Source organism: Nyctereutes procyonoides, unplaced genomic scaffold (genome assembly GCF_905146905.1).
Source record: "Nyctereutes procyonoides isolate TBG_1078 unplaced genomic scaffold, NYPRO_anot_genome, whole genome shotgun sequence".
NCBI lineage: Eukaryota > Metazoa > Chordata > Mammalia > Carnivora > Canidae > Nyctereutes > Nyctereutes procyonoides.
In genome coordinates this window covers 10,314,070-10,330,747 of record NW_026575125.1, presented here as the reverse complement: position 1 = coordinate 10,330,747, position 16,678 = coordinate 10,314,070, and the positions used below count along the sequence as shown (strand labels likewise).

The following is a 16,678-nucleotide window of genomic DNA, read 5'->3' as shown; positions in this document are numbered from 1 at the left end:
GTCACTTAAGGCCCAGTGGCCCATAGAGGCCAGACAGGCTTCACAAAGCATCTGTCCTGCCTGTGACAGACGAGAAAGCAGAGGCTCAGGTGTGAGCAGCCCAAGTCCTCATGGCGGCAAGTGGCAGAGCCAGGGCTTACCCAGTGTAAACACAGCACGCTGGTTCCCTGGTACTGATTTGGAAGCTCACTGAACTTTCCATGCCTTGTGGGCCTACTGGGATTCTGTGCTCACGGGCCATCATGAATGTCGTGTGCGGGTCGGATGACCAGGAGCTCGGGGTTCCTCTGCTCACGCACCTGCCCCAGCATCCGATCAGGCTTCATTTGCAAAATACAGACTTAAAGATGAAATTATTAGGAATGCCAAGACCGTGACATCAGATCATTAAACCAAGCTTGAGGCTCTTCGTGAGGGCAGGGCTCTCTGTGCCTTTTTTTTCTTTTTAAATAAAAATCAGAGGCAAATCTAATTTGGTTCTGAGTACCCAGGTGTTAGCAACATCCTCCAGATTCCAGAAACCAATTTTGACAATTTGTTAAAGAGCGCCCTTGGAGACACATCTTTTTTAATCTCATTGCCTTAGTCTTCTTAGCTCCATTTATTTATTTGCAGCTTAATCACAGACCTTGCCTCCCAGCTGCACCTCCTCAGGGAGGTCCGGGGGAGATGCGGGAGTCAGGAGTGCCCTGAAAGATCCCGTCCAGCCGGACAAGGGCTCAGAAGTGAACCCCTCGGGGACAGGGAAAGGTGGGGAAGGATGTAGAATCGCCGGCTCTTCCTTGCTCTCTCTGCCGCCTCCTTGGACCTGCACGAGGGTGGTGGGAGCATAAGAACTTGCAAGATAGAAATAGTCGCGCTTCCCAAGTACCACGTAGGAGGCGTCTAGGAGGCGTCGTGCCGAGGCTTTCTGTGCAGTCATTTGCTCACTGCCCTACCGCAGCCTGATGAGCGAAGCGCTCCGTGGGCCAGGTGGGCCCGGTTAATAGACGGCAGAGCTGAGGCTCAGGAAGGCCCCGGGGCATCAGGGGCGCGCCCGCGGTCCAGCTGGGCTGCAAGGGGTGGTGGGCTAGGATGCGCACGTGGGCCCCGCTCACTGGGGAGGAGTGTCGCTCTGTATTTTACCAGAGGTTTGGGCGGGGGGGTGGCACCAGATGACCGGGTTTGGGAGAATGGAGCTGGTTGTGCAAGAGCCATTCTGAGCGAGTCCTGGGTGGCCCCCCGGGCTCTCTGGGTCCAGCAGCTGATGCAGCCGGTCACCTGGTCACTCGGGCCCTTGTGATCTTCAGCCACCGCCCAACTCCTGACTTCCCAGCCTTGGTATCCAGTGGCCCGAGTTGGGGTTCAGCTAAGCCTCCGAGCAGCCGTGTGACCCCGGCCACGTCCCTTTGGCTCCCTTTGGTCTTGGCTTCTCCATCCCGGCGAGCGAGGAGGTGGGTTGGGGCTCCTGTGGCAGCGGCGGTCCGTGGGCCCCGTCGGGTCCTGGGCGCGGGCCTCTCGGTGCCTCCCGAGCTGCGTCCCGCATCGCGGGGGGCCGTGGACCCTCCGGATGCTGCGCTGAGCCTGGCCGCTGGGCTCCGCGTCCTGCCCGCCCTTGTACCTGTAGCAGGTGCAGTCGGCTCCGGAAGCGAGCTGACCGAGGGTCCCTCGTGATGACCGTGCAAGAGAGTGGCCCCCAGGGCTCTCTGGGCTCGCTTGTTGCCCAGGTCAGCAGGAAGAGCGCTGTGGAGCATGGGCTCAGAGGGGTCCCATCCCCCCGAGGTACCTGGGGGGTGCCCACCTGATAAGGTGCCTTTACCCAGCAGCCCGATGCAGAGACACCCACTAATGCACACACGGAGGCCACTTTAGGGAAAGGTGATAGTAAGTCCCGCACCCATCGGGGCGAGGAGGGGGCACTGCCGCTCACCCAGACTTCTGACGTGTAAAGAGGCCGCATCATCTTTACCCTCACCCTGCCAGGCTCAGCCCATAACTTTCCAACTTCCCTTGTGAGAATTTTCACAGCCCACCTGCCTTGTGGGTTAACCTTGAACTGGAAAATGTGTGGCTTCCTGCAGCAAGACAGGCCAAAGATTTTGAGACCCACCTTCCGGGGCAGCGGGGGGTGGAGGGGGGGTGACAGTGAGGGATAGGGTTGGATCCAGGTGGGTATCTTTGTCTCCCACCTGGGGTGGGGGGAGAGCAGGTAAAGGCAGTGGCTTTCCAGTGTGGTTAGGTGTTTGTAACTGAGATGGGGGTGGGTGGGATGCAGAGAAGAGAAAAAACGAGTGGGGTGAACCAAGGAGGCCCTCCCGAGGGAGCAGGGCTTTGGAGCTGTGCCTTTCAGGAAGGGAAGAGAAGCTGGGGAGGCGGTGTGGGTTGGGGTTTTGGCAGATGATGTAAGGCAAATGCCCCGCAGAGCACCCCAGGTTCACCCCGCTTTGAGGCTGAGCCACCAGCTCCCTGGGTAAGAGTGTCCTCTGGCCACGTGCTTTCTGGCAGCTGAGCAGGCACCGTCCTGAAGACATGCCTGGGATCCCAATAGCTGCAGCGGAACAGCTAACGGGGGCTTGGACGGCCTGTCCTCATCACGTCGGCTGGTACATGTGTGGTGGATGCGACCACTGGGAGCCGTGGTGGGAGAGCCCCTGGACGGGGTGCCACCCTCCCCAGGACCCGGAGCTCCCCAGGGACGGGATAACTCGGAAGCAGGCGTCAGTGCAGCCTGCCTCCTGGGGTGCGCCTCGTGCGCACGGCAAGAAGTGGGGATTTGGCTGTTTTAATCAAAACCACCTCCTCATCTGATCCTCGTTGCCATTTGGGCCCTAGGTGTGGTTCCATCGCACACCTGGGGGGGCCACTTCCGTCCTGTGTGATGAGCCGCACAGCGGGGTATGGGGCATCCTTTATCTACCTCCCGCTCCCTCTGCTCTCCTACCCCCTGGGGTTCCCTAGGGTCTCTGATCCCCTGGAGACTCAGCCCCGCTCCAGGCCCTGAGCAATCTGGACGCGGGGCGGCTGCCCGGGACCAACAAGATTGCCTTCCCTTCCCTTATGTCACCCCGAAAGTGGGCCAGTCGGTCCCTCCGTCTTGGGGCTCTGAAGGGGCCCCAATCCAGGAAGCAGGGCACCCTTCACATCTCCCCCCGCTGCCTTTTAACCTCCCGATCCGATCGCCCTCGCCGCCCTCTTCTGAGATGGAATTCCTTAAATCTTGGGTCCGTTTCTTTCCTCTCGTTCCCCACTTCCCGACTCCCACTTTCCAGGGGGGTGCTCCGTGCTCCCTGCGGCTGGCCCCCCGCCTCTCCCCGGATCTCGAGTCCTCGCCCATCCGCCTCCACCTGCACCTTAAATCTCTCCACCCGCTGCTACACTTGGGGCCTCTCTTCCTTCCTGTGTTCCTCCTGCCTTCTTGTCACTCCCCGATTTCCCTAGAAAGCCCTAGAAAGCCAGCTGCGCTTGCCTCTCCTGGCTTCCCAAGACTTCACTAGCTGCCCCCCCCCCCCAAGGGCTGGTTTCCGTTGTCGTCTTTCTGTTGACACTGGTAAGGGAGCTGGAAGTCTGCCCCTCTGGCTGCCTTGACTGTGGACCACCTCTTCCTTCTCGAACCTTCCTCCTCTGGGACACGACCCTGCCCAGGAGCTCTTCAACTTCTGCAGCCTTTGAGAGTAGTGCTTCCGCTGGACAGCCCCTGCCCCCGAATTGGTTGGCCCTGGTAGGCTCTCCCCTCTGGACCCTCTCCCAGTTGCAAAGGACGTTCAGGGGAGTTTTTGCCAGCAGAGAGAGGTTCGTCAGCCCTACGGGTTTGCTTTTGCTAAACGCAGCTGTCACCGTTAGGGCGGCTTCTGCGGCTTCATGAGGACACTTGCTGTTGTTAAACAGCTGAGGAGATCGGGAAGGGATTGGGCTGACACGGGGGCTCCTGGGTGCTTGCTCCTCGTGGCTGGTACTAGCCAGTTTGGGGGGCAAGGGCCGGCCCGGGGGCCACCTCCACCATTAAAGAGGAACACCTGTCCCGCTGGCCTGTACTTACGGAGCTTTGTAAGAGTTTTTATACACATCATCCGAGCCGATTTGTCATTTCCTATAAAGGAAAGTATAACACGTATAGAGGAGGGGCTGAGGAAATCAGGAAAGAGCAATAAGAAATCAAAAGGCATCAAAAACCCACACTGGATGTGAAATTAGAAATTTCATTCTGGTAAAGGGAAGCCAAAGCTTTGCCAAATTGATAAAACTCTGGGAAGGTCCAGCCATGGAAAGGACCCAATTCTAAACAATCCTATTTCACATTTCTGGCTCTCTATTTCTACTTCTTGTGGGTTTTTTTTTTTTTGATACAACATTTTGAACACAGCACAGAAGCATTAATATTTTGAATATTGTCTCTACTTTATATGAAAAGCACCTTTTCTGCTTCAAAGGTAAGGTTTAAGAATTCTTGTGTCTGTAATTCTTTTCCCTCCAAGGCTCAGATACTTGTTATTAGAACACATCTTTAATTCTATCATGGGGAATATGGTGAAATACGAGTCACTTAACAAGAATTTCTTTTATTTATTTTTTTAAGATTTTATTTATTTATGAGAGATACAGAGAGAGAGAGAGAGAGAGAGAGGCAGAGACACAGGCAGAGGGAGAAGCAGGCCCCATGCAGGGAGCCCGATGTGGGACCCGATCCCGGGTCTCCAGGATCACACCCTGGGCTGAAGGCAGAGCTAAACCGCTGAGCCACTGGGGCTGCCCAAGAATTTCTTTTAAAACGTAGTTTATTGGGATCCCTGGGTGGCGCAGCGGTTTGGCGCCTGCCTTTGGCCCAGGGCGCGATCCTGGAGACCCGGGATCGAATCCCACGTCGGGCTCCCGGTGCATGGGGCCTGCTTCTCCCTCTGCCTGTGTCTCTGCCTCTCTCTCTCTCTCTCTCTCTCTCTCTCTCACTGTATGACTATCATAAATAAATAAAAAGAAAATTAAAAAAAAAAACAAAAAAACAACGTAGTTTATTTGAGGTTGCTACTCTGGGGATCAATTTCATTTGGGGGGCCCAGGAAGGCCTATGCCCCGGCATGTGGAGGCCTTCCAGGCCCCAGAAATTGTTTTTATTTTTTTTTAAGATTTTATTTATTCATGAGAGACGCAGAGACACAGGCAGAGGGAGAAGCAGGCTCCCTATGGGGAGCCCGATGCGGGACTCGATCCCAGGACCCCGGGATCATGGCCTGAGCCAAAGGCAGAGGCTCAACCACTGAGCCACCCAGGTGTCGTCCCTAGGCCCCAGAAATTGTGGAAAGAATAGGTCTTGGAAAAACTCACTGGCTGTGAGTTGCTTGTCTTGATTGGAGGTGGTCAGCATGATGTCTTCCACAAATGCTCCTTACTCAGGCGTGAGAAGAAAGGGCTTGGGGAATCTGGAGGGCATGCTGGCTCATGGGAAAGGAGGGAGCATCCATCACCAGGAGAGGATCGATGATCTATAAAGGCTGTCAACTGAGGCTCCTAGGTGGCCCAGTTGGTTAAGCACCTGACTCTTGGTTTTGGCTCAGGTCATGATCTCAGGGTCATGGGGTCAAGCCCCCAAACGGCGCCATGCTTAGTGGGGAGGCGCCATGCTTAGTGGGGAGTCGGCTTGAGATTCTCTTTCCCTCTCCCTCTGCCAGCGCCCCCCCCATCCCCGGCGTACACACATGCACATGCTTGCTCTCTCTCAAGTAAATAAATCTTAAAAAAGAAAAAGCAAGCAAGCAGTGACAGAATGGAAAGAGAGGTAAGTGGGAAGGAGAGGAAGGAGGCTCTGACCTCTGGAGCTGTGGGGCCACAAGGAGGCTGTGTCTCAAGTACTGAGAGGCTGGACCTTGGGGGCAAAACTCTTGGTTGAAATGTGCAAATTTCAGAGGAATTAGTAGTTTGAATAAATATGGAAACATCCCTCTTTGGTGATTGAATGACTCCTCACCACGAGGAATCATTCTGAGGCCAGAAGAAACCTATAATATAATTTCAGGAAAGTGGAAGTGATATAGAAATGTTGGGGTCGGGCTCCCTGGGCGGCTCAGCGGTTTAGTGCCTGCCTTTGGCCCAGGGTGTGATCCTGAAGTCCCCGGATCGAGTCCCACATCAGGCTCCAAAACATGGAACCTGTTTCTCCCTCTGCCTGCGTCTCTGCCTGTCTCTCTCAGTCTCTCTCATGAATAAATAAACTCTTTAAAAAAAAAAAAAAAATGTTGGGGTCCAGGAGTGAACAGTCAAAAAAGAATTCTTGACACGACTTCAGTGCAACAAGGAGATTTCATTAAAGCACAGGGCAGGACTCGCGGGCAGAAAGAGCTGCCCTGGCGTTGCAGCAACGGGTGACTGATTAGATGCTCTCAAGTTGGGAGGGGGTTCGGGACAGTGTAAGTCTCCAAGGTATTTTGGAAACAAGGTTTCCAGAACCTTGACGGGCTAGCTATTGTTGGGAAAAGGTCATTTATTACTGTTTTGTATAAAAACTCTGTCATGAGACCCTTCAGATATGTATCAGTGGGTCATATGCTGGGGGGATGATTGCCAACACATACTGGGGGGCGGGGTGGTAGAGATAAAAGAAGTTTCCAAAGGAATTTCTATATGTTAAAGTAGACTTGGGATCCCTGAGTGGCTCAGAGGTTTGGGGCCTGCCTTCGGTCCAGGGCATGATTCTGGGGTCCAAGGATCGAGTCCCGTGTCGGGCTCCCTGCATGGAGCCTGCTTCTCCCTCTGCCTGTGTCTCTGCCTCCCTCTCTCTGTGTCTCTCATGAATAAATAAATAAAATCTTAAAAAAAAAAAAAGTAGACTCACAGAATCTGGGGGTCGCGCTAAGATTGCCTTTTGCCCTTAGCCAAGTATTCACACCGAGGCAGCTGAGTCCCTAGAGGAAGGTCACTCTGCCTGTTTCAGGGACTTGTCAGTGGCCTGTAGGCAGTAAGGACATTAATTTTTTCTTTTGCCTGTTTCCCACCTCAGAAGGAGTAGGCATTCGACAAGCTTTATTGATAGCCCTGTGACCTTGATAAGGATATGTAGGTAGATTATTGTGCCTTCTCATGTGTTCACCCCACTCTTGATGAATTCTCAGTTGCCTGAACAATCGCGGCCATATAACATAGAATGGTGACTCAATTTCTGGCATGCACTTGGTGCTTAATGAACCTTGGCTGAATGAATGAATGAACGAACGAACGAACAAACGAACCAGTCCACTAAGTAGGGGGACGTCTATAGTGGCCTACACAAGAATCTCTCCCTGTGGTCTTGTTATGGTCAACACTTCTGTCAATTATTTGGGTCACAGGCATATGAGATATGTAAGGCAAATTTACTAGGAGCCTGTGAAATTGTGATTTATTGTAAGAAATAAATATTTGGTCTTCATCCACTTCTGATGCTGAGTTCCTGAAAGCCTTGGACTTTCCTGTAATGGCGAGCCACACAGGTGCCTTTTTTTATGTTAATGAGGCGACTTCTGGAAGCTCAGGTTGGGGGCTGGCTACCAGTGGAGCCAACTGTGTGATTAGAGGGTTGGAAGCTTCACTCCCCACCTCTGGCAATAATCGAATCAACTGTGCCTCTGTAATGAAGCCTCCCTAAAACCCCTAAATGACTGGGTTCATTGAACACATGGAGATTTGGGGACAGTCCTGCGCTGGGAGAGGGCTTGGAAGCTTCCCACATTTCCCCATACCTTGTCCTGGGCAGCTCTTTGTTTAGCTTTGGATTCATATCATTTAACATCGTTTATAATAAACCCATAATCTAGTAGGTAAAATGTTCCTCCTAGTTCTAGAAGCTGGTCTAGCAAATTAATAGAATCCAAGAAGGAAGGGAGTCGTTGGAACCTCCAATCTATAGCTGGCCAGTCAACCCAGACTTGGAATTGGCATCCAAATTGTTGGGGGATGGTTGTGTGTATTGGGGGGGTGTCTCGTGGGACTGAGCCCTTAACCCGTGCCATGTGACGCTGTCCCCGGGGAGATGGTGTCAGACTTGAGCTGAATCGTAGGACATCCTGCTGGAGTGGGGAACCCTCGACACGTACACGCCCACGGTGCACCTGCTGGCCGAGCTGTTCGTCACAAAATAAACCCGGGCAGATATTAAAATGGAATCGATCACAGAAGAAAAAAATCAAAATTATCTGGACACGTTGGGAGCTGGATCACGGAAGGCAGGCACAGGCAGGAGCCCTAGGCATGAGACGAGCGTGTCACCTGGCCCCTGGGAGCATCCTCTTCCTCTTGGCTCCTTCCTTTCTTTTTTTGGGGGGGGGGGGAGGGAGAGCAGCAGAGGGAGAGGGAGAAGCAGGCTCCGCGCTGAGCAGGAGCTGAGCAGGAGCCGGAGGCGGGGCTCCATCCCAGGACCCGGAGATCACGACCTGACCCGAAGGCAGCCGCTTCACCGACTGAGTCCCCCAGGCACCCCCTTGGCTCCTTCCACCGTATTTGACAACATTGGACCCTCCATGTAGCGCTTCGTGGACCCTCCTCGACTTCCTCCTCCCACTTCGGCCTCGCCTGGCTTTTCTCCCCTTCCCTCCTTGGCCCCTCACCCCCCTTTCAAGTTTTCGCTTTCCTTTTCTTTGTAGGATCCCGCGGTCCCTCAAGGCGCATCTCAGTGGGGTTGGGCCGCGTCCCTCCCGGAGCTTTGTGCCCGGTCATTTAAAATGCACCTGCCCCGCGGAGCGGGGAGCGGGGACGTCCCGGAGCTGGGGCCCCTACTCTAGGGGGACAGGGGACGTCGGGGACCTGCCAGAGGGGCAGCATCGGTCTGCTGAAAGCCACGATGAAAACCCAAGCAGGGCCACCGTCCTCGACCTGAGAGTCCGGGGCGGGGGGGGGGGGGGGGGGGGGGGGGGGGGGGCAGGGGCAGAGGGTGGCACCTGAGCAGAGCTGGCCTTGGCCTCCCCCAGCTGCTCCCTGTGAGTGTTCGGCCTTCTCCTCCAGCCCTCTTCTGGCTGCCGTCCCTGGGGCCCCCCCGCCCCCCCCCACGTCTTCCCCCTCCCTCCTTGGGGCCGGGTCCTTGCTCACCCAAGCTTCCAGACTCCCTTTCTTAGCCTTTGTTTCCCCCCCAGGCGCTCGGATGCAGTGAGGTGGCCCTGGGGTCGCGCCTTCCTCTGCGCTCTGCCCCTCCTGGTCCCAGCATGACCTTGAGCAGAGCAGATCTGTTCTCACCCCCCCCCCACCAAGGAGGCCTCACCTACCTGATTCCCACCCTAGGGCTCAGCCTCCTCCCTCCGTGTGTTCGCCCCCCTACACCACCCCCAGCACACACTCCCCCTGTGTTCTGCACCCTCTGTCCGAAAAAATCGCCTCCCCCACCCACCCAGGGTACCGCTTCCCTTTTTCTGTGCTTTCCGGATTTTCCTGGGGCGCACTCCCCTTCCTCTTCTCTCCTCCTTCCTGCTATTTTATCCACCCTTCCCTCCCCTCCCCTTCTCCACCCTTCCCTCTCCTCCCCTCCTCCACCTTTCCCTCTCCTCCCCTTCTCCACCCTTCCCTACCCTCTCCTACCTGGCAGTTCCCTACCCTCCAGCAGCAGCCAGCTCAGCCCTGCCAAGCTTTCCCCAAATTCTCTTTCCCTCCTCTCAACTTCTTTGTTGCGATGCAAGAGTCCTTGCCCTGCTTCAGGAGGGTCCTCTGTGGCCCCTTAGTCTGTGGGTCACCTGGAGACGGGCACCATCTCTTGTGAAGTCTTGTGCTTCTTGTAGATGTTAGCACTTGGTAGGCATGTTTATGGAACTGGCTGGAATTCTACAGAAGACTTGCAAATGTTGAACCACGTGAAACTACTGTTCATAGTCAATATTATTTTTTTTAAGATTTTATGTATTCGTGAGAGACACATAGAGGCAGATATAGGCAGAGGGAGAAGCTCCCCACAGGGAGCCCGGTGTGGGACTTGATCCCAGGATCCCGGGGTCACGACCTGAACCGAAGGCAGCTGCTCAACCGCTGAGCCACCCAGGTGCCCTCAATATTCACAGTTTTGTATGGTTTGATCTAACGTAGCCATTTGGTGTCAATGCTTCTTATTCCCGTCGTGGCTTTCAGAAGTTTTCCCTTCAGGCGGACTGACTTAACTCATGGGGCCCAAAGGATGCTTTTTAGCTTTCTGAAACATTTCCCATCTTACTCATTCTATGTGTCTGATTGTTCTGGCCAAAAATGGATGCAGACCTCAGAAATGTCATAAATGTGTACTCTCCTTTCTTGCTATTAACGATTTTTCTATCATGCCTTTTCCAACTCAGAGGGTTTTTTGTAGACATCAATGAGATTTTGAGGCTGTTTATACAGTGACAAGGGTAACTTTTAGTGTCATCTGACATTGTCAGCCCAGTGAAGAGAAAATGGTGAAGCTGTGAGCCCAGTGAAGAGATGGTGAAGCTGTGAACAGGGCGGAAATGGGGAAATGCTCATTTGCATATTGTTCTTTAAGGTGAAAGTGGATCAAGGTATCAACCTGAGAGCCTGTGAATATTTTGTCCCAATGGTTTTGATTTCTAAGACTGATACAGAAACCAGAGTTGGCCTTAAGTTGAAAATGTCTTCCATATTGAATCTAGAGCGTCTTCCATGTTCTGCCTTCAACGTGCAAATGTTGAACCATGTGAAACTACTGTTCGTAGTCAATATTATCATAATTTTTAAAAGATTTTATTCATTCATTCATGAGAGGCACTCTAGAGAGAGAGGCAGAGACACAGGCAGAGGGAGAAGCAGGCTCCATGCAGGGAGCCCGACGTGGGACTCAATCCCGGGTCTCCAGGATCAGGCCCTGGGCCCAAGGCAGACGCTCCACCGCAGCCACTCAGGGGGCTCTAACAATAATATTCTTAAGTAAGAGCCAAGAAAGTCTTCTGTCCTGCCAGTTCCACGATTGCATGGTCTTGGTAGACACTTTGAAAACAAAACCCATAGCCTAGCCGGTCTCGATTGTCCCCTTTGGTGCTGACTTGAATTTTCTTTTGGTTTTCATTGTCCCTTAAACTGCCAAGAAGATAGCAAGCAACGGTTGCCACCTTTTGGCATGAATGCTCTTAAGTAGCCTTTGCAAAAATGTGCAAGACCCTCCTGTTCGGGCGCATCATCGAATTTTCTGGTGGAGGTGGGGAGATCACAAGCGATTTCTTTCCGAGCGTGTGAAGTGTCAGGCTGCTGTGCTATTCCCACTCCTCTTGCCATGAGACAACAAAAGGCTGGGACCATAATTTAAAGGAATAGTTGATTGTGGGTGTGGGTTTCTAGGAGGATGGTTAAAGTGAGAAGCAAGAAGTAAAATTAGAAGAAAATGTTGGAACAGGCTAAACTGGTTTTCACAATCCTTTCTGGCTTAACCAGGGGCCAGAGGTATTGAATGTAGAAGGTTTGGGGGATTATCTCAAACTAAGGCATTAAAAGACCAGGTGGTTACAGGATTTGGATTTGGGATCTCCCACATTTTTTTTTTTTTTTGGAAGTGTTGCGCAACAAAGTGCCGAACCTTGGATGAGCTAGGAGAGGGCGGTCTCTACCGTGTCTTTGTGTCCGCTTCTAAGGTGGGTGCTCAACCCGACCAAGTGGCAGGGTGTCCTTGGGTGGAGAACCCTTCACCCTGTGGTTTTCAGGGTTCATCCCGGTAGTTGACTGGAGTTCCTATAAATATCTTGGATAGAGGCAGTGAAGGTAAAGGGGTCAAGCAAGTGCTTCAATCATGGTACAGAAACCAGCAATGCTCGGACACATATGGCTCATGACCACGATAAAGGCTTTTCTGTCCTTGGCTGGGCCGAGGACTGTGGTCCCCTAGGATGTGGCTATGCAAGAGGAGCCGTGAAAGCAGCGGTCAGTCATTATTGGTACAATAATAGCCTTTATGCTGGACATTTAGACTGCTCTTGAGAACAGCCTTTTGACTTGGGGGGAGAGGTTCTGATGAATACAGCTCTATATAGAATCATGTCCAGCAAGAGAAAGCATCCTCTTTCCATTTTCTTTCCCAGAAGTCCCCAAGATGTGAGCCAGATACCCTTGTAGCGTGTTGCGCTTACTTTTAACATGGGGAGCGATACCTTTCTGTGCATCGGGCTTGAGCTCCGTTTCCCTTGCTGTCACGGGTGTTGGTTCCGGACAGGGAGCGGATTGTAATTGTAATGACAAATTGCATAGGCCATTGGTTTTTTGGTTTTTTTTTTGGGGGGGGGTTAAAAGATTTTATTATTCAGGAGAGACAGAGAGAGGCAGACACACAGGAAGAAGCAGGCTCCCCTCGGGGAGTCCGATGCAGGACTCGATCCTGGGACCCTGGGGTCACGCCCTGGGCCCAAGGCAGACCCTCAGGCGCTGAGCCCCCAGGCGCCGCACATGCAGCCATTGTTAAGTCCACGTGTGGGGTTTCCCTCCCTGTTGGGTATTTTTCCTCCTCCCTTTCATATATACCTAGTGCAGAACGCTGTGTGCGCATCATTCTGCGTACATACATGTCTAGGAGCCGCGGCTAGCTGCAGATCGCGGGCAAGAGGGATGCTAAAGCGAGCGGGGGCGGGGGCGCCCGGGCTCCTCCTGGGCAGGGTGGGGGGGTGGACTTCAGCCAGAGCGGGATGCCCCGCGAGGGGTCCCCGCAGCCTGCACCCCGGGGCAGGACGGAAGGAAGGGGCTTGCGCGGGAGGGCGCCCCGCCGCGCAGTGACGGGGGGGGGGGGGGGGGGGGGCTCTCCCGTCCCCTCCCCCCGCCTCCTCCGGGCCGTGACGTCACCGAGCCGCTCTTCCCCGGGAGGGACGATTAGCATTGGGCGGGCGCGGCCGTCGGAGGAGGCGCGGGGCTCGCCGTCTCGGGGTGCTCGCTGACGGCCACCGGCGCCGTGGAGCAGCCGGCCCGGGGACACCGCGGCCGCCCGCCTCCGCCGCGGGGCAGAGCCCACCGTGAGCCGCGCGCGCGTCCAGGAGCCGAGCCGGGGCGCGGGGGCAGAAGCGTTTTTGGGGGGACAGCATGAAGCCCGCCATGGAAAGTGCCGCCGAGGAAAGCGCCGAACAAAGCCGGGACAGAAAAGGTACCCAGCACCCTGACAATAGCCCGGGTCAGGCTGTCCCCGGGGGGGGGCTCTCCCGGGGCTTGCCCGCTTTTGTGTCGCTTCGCAAGCAGCTCCGCAACGAGCCCTCTGGCATGGTCTTGCCTTCTGGGTGGTTTGGGGTTTTGGAGGGGGGACCCCCCCCAGGCTGATGTTAAATGAATAGAGCAGCCCCTGCTCGGCCGTTCCCGGTCCAGATCTTCCTGTCCCACGGGGGACGCCCCGGGACGCCCGCAGTTGGTCACCTTGGGTACCCGAACCGGGGAAACGGTCTCCTGCTTTTTCTTTCTCTCTTTTTTTTCTTTTTTTTTCCCATTTAATATAACGAGTCAGAACTTAGGTCCCACGTTCTGCATGTTTTGTTCCCGGGGAATGCGTTGTTTTCTGCTAATGCTGAGGACCCCCCGGAGGGGGACCCAACCCAGAAACAGGCTTTGGTGCGGCTAAGGCCGTAGTGATTTTGGGGACATTTGCTCCTCTTCTTGTTGAATATGGTAGTCCTTCCCACGGATCGGGCCCTGACTGTGACCGGGACGCACTGCTGACAGTGGGAGCTTCGGAGCGGGGACGTCACCTCTGTCACCTAGTGCTGATGCGAAGGGGCGGGGAGGGTCCCCTGCTCTCGGGAAATGGGAGATTCAGAGCAGGGAATTCAGCAAAGGTCCTGTCCCTGCAGGGGACTCTTGCCACACTGTTGACACAGGCAGTGGCCTTTTTACGGACTTACGTGTTTTGCAGCAAGAAAGTGACAAAATAGAAGCTAAAATTAACCCGTCTTTTCCTAGATAAAAACTGATCCCAAGGGTGACACCCCGTAGAATCAGCTCAGCCACCGTTAAATGACAATGCGGTGAGATGCCTCCCACCTCTCTCTTGCTCCCAAAGTTACAGACTATCCTGAAGGCGCGAGGACGTTTTCTGCACCTGCAGTGGCTCTAATACCGCCAGCCTGCTCGCCAAGGTTATTTCCCACGGCCTGGGATCGAGTGACAGCCCCTAAACAATAGTGACTTTCCGGGGCGGGAGCACAACTCCCTCTTACTTGTGAACGTGTTGGTTGAACTGTCTAAAATTGCCGAAATAGTCAACCATTTTACACCTACAAACATGGCAATTTCAGGCATCTGAGCCTCACAGCAGGCTTGGATAGAGGCTGCTTGTTTTTATTGGGAATTTCTTCTGTGCCCCATACCCTAATGACATCATATCCTAAGCAGAGCAATTATATCCTAAGCAGAGCAATTTCATTTTTTAGAATCCGTTAAACTTCGAAGTATGATTAAAATCTGCATGACGAAAACATCTGCATAACATGAAACTTGCCACCTTAACCATTTTTTTAAGTATGTGTTTCGGTGGGGTTTTACGTACATAGCATTTTAATGTTACAATTGGCAGCTTGATTCAATGCCTGCATGCAAGCTACCGCCCCTCACCAACAGAACCAAACAAAAACCTTGCTTTTTCTTGTAGGTCTGTATTTTTGATTTATATGAATGACCGAATAGCAATAAGAGGAGCGCTGGGGAGTGTTTATGAAGCTGAGGAATGGAGATAGAAGTAAGGATTGATCTCCGTGACGATTAGAGATGAAGTTTGCGGGGCATGATCACGTAATAGTGCTGTTGGGAGGAAGCCTCTCGCAGTTTTCAGCAACGTTTTCCTAAAACACATGATTTCATTTAGTGCGCACGGTTTTTATTAATATGGTATTTGCCATATTAATAAACGAAATTAACCATTGATAGACCATTAATAAAACCATTTTGATCTCTGCAAAAAAAAAAAAAAACATGCCTTTCTTTTTTTTTTTCTCTCCAATGCAAGCAAGGAGCATAAAGCCAGTAAAAAATCCGTATTACACAACTGTGCATCTCGTCCTCATTCAGGCTTACGTACGGACTGCTATTATTTTACGTCAATTAAATACTACTTACTAGCAAATCTGCAGGCTGCACTACATCTATTGACTGTCAGTAAGTGAAACCTCGTTAGCTAGCTAGCTAGCTGTGATTTTAGAGACAAAATTAGAAGCAAGAAGGAATTTCTGGAGGGACTTTAAAAACTGCCAAAATTGATAGACACTAGCTGTTAGGGTAATTAAAAAATGCCAGGTGAACACAAGCTGTTGTCACATGTAGAGTTCAGGTGTAAGCATACGGGCCAGGGCGTGTGTGTCACCACTACAGCCACAGGGGTTGTGGTCACTGTGTGGCCTGCCACCAACGCTGATCTGGAGGATGGCTTACCTGCTAATCTTCACTTAGACAAACAAGTTCATGTGCCAGCTGCACCCAAGTCAGAACCCACACAAGTATTATCTTTGTCATTTCCCAGTTGGCTCGCCCATTGTCATTCTAGGCGAGCACACACACACGCACACACACAAGAGGCACGAAGTGACAGTCACAGATGTTTCCGCCTGCTTGTCACTCCAGTGTCCCTTCAGATTTAACTTCAAATTTAGAAGATAAATGTTGACTTCATTGAAATGTACATTTAAAATCTTGACATAATTGGAGACTGCATTATATAATCCTTGAGCTGGTGGGTCTGTTTTTTTTTTTTTTTTTAGGCCTTTCAGCAAGGGATTTAATTTCCGAAATTTAATCCTATACATTTTGTCACTTCCCACAGAGTTTTTCACGCACATCTATTTTTTCCCCTGTGTTCCTCCTTCCCATTTGTTTTTAGTATTTCATGCTAGGGGCTGTACCTGCCTCTTAATTGGGGGGTATTATTGCACAATGGGAATTCTAGCTTTGGATAATTATTCCATTAGAGAATTAATTGGATTATTATTAAGACTAGAATTAAATTTAGCTTTATAAATTGTCCTCAACTTTTTTAGTTGGCCTCACTTTTCAGCAGGACAGAGAGCCATATCTTTAAATCAGAAGGACTTTTGTTCCTATTTTAAACACAAATAATCAAATCCTAAAACACACACACACACACACACACATGCATATTGGGGTGTGTGTGTGTGTGTGTGTGTGTGTGTGTGTGTGTGAAACAGCTTCATCGCTTTTGCCACAGAACACCACCGGATGGTCAAAATTCCCAAGAAGTGTTCAGGAGATACCCAGAAATATTTAAGGCAAGCAAGCAGCTCTTCTCAGATGGATATAAGAAATGCCAGGTTGTTACAAATAACAGTTTTTACTTTGGAAGCATTAAATGAAATCAAAGTGTGAGGATTGACTAAACAGATTCACTGAAATGGAATAACTGGAAGAAATGAAGAAGACAGAATCAAGGGAACTAGATCATGGGCCTCAGTAGCAAAGCGATGGAGAGCTAGGCTTCTATTTATTTCTGTGGAGTATTACTTGATGTCAATTCATTTGTGAAAACCAGTGCATCTGGAAGTGCAGGGAATGCTCAGTCAAGGGGTAGAAAAACAATTGAATCAATTGCTGTATTGTGTGGAAAAAAAATCTGCGATGCAAATTGTTTTTATTACATGTAGGAAATTGAAATCTACTGAAACAATTATAGCCGAGCTAGTTAAGTGCCTGGAATTACTGCTGAAATAATTTTGAGAGTTCCAGGCATCAAACCACACGGGAAGAAAAATGTAGTAAATTGGAAATAATGTGTAATTGAAAATAAATTCTGGGACGTAAGCAACGT

The 16,678-nt window shown here is 51.9% G+C and overlaps 1 protein-coding gene across 5 annotated transcripts in view; it reads left to right on the top strand.

Annotated features, from left to right (window-relative positions):
- Positions 1 to 16,678, top strand: part of GPM6B (glycoprotein M6B) — a 162,401-nt gene that overhangs the window by 103,372 nt on the left and 42,351 nt on the right. For 4 of the 5 annotated variants that reach the window (XR_008666228.1, XM_055338895.1, XM_055338892.1 and 1 more), the window contains exon 1: positions 12,778 to 13,024. The exons of the other annotated variant lie outside the window; for it this stretch is intronic. Coding sequence is in view for 3 of the 4 variants with exons in the window: in XM_055338895.1 (XP_055194870.1) it covers positions 12,964 to 13,024 (61 nt within the window). In the remaining variant the exon portion in view is untranslated. Of the gene's footprint in view, positions 1 to 12,777; positions 13,025 to 16,678 lie in introns of those variants that run through there. 5 annotated transcript variants of the gene reach the window in all.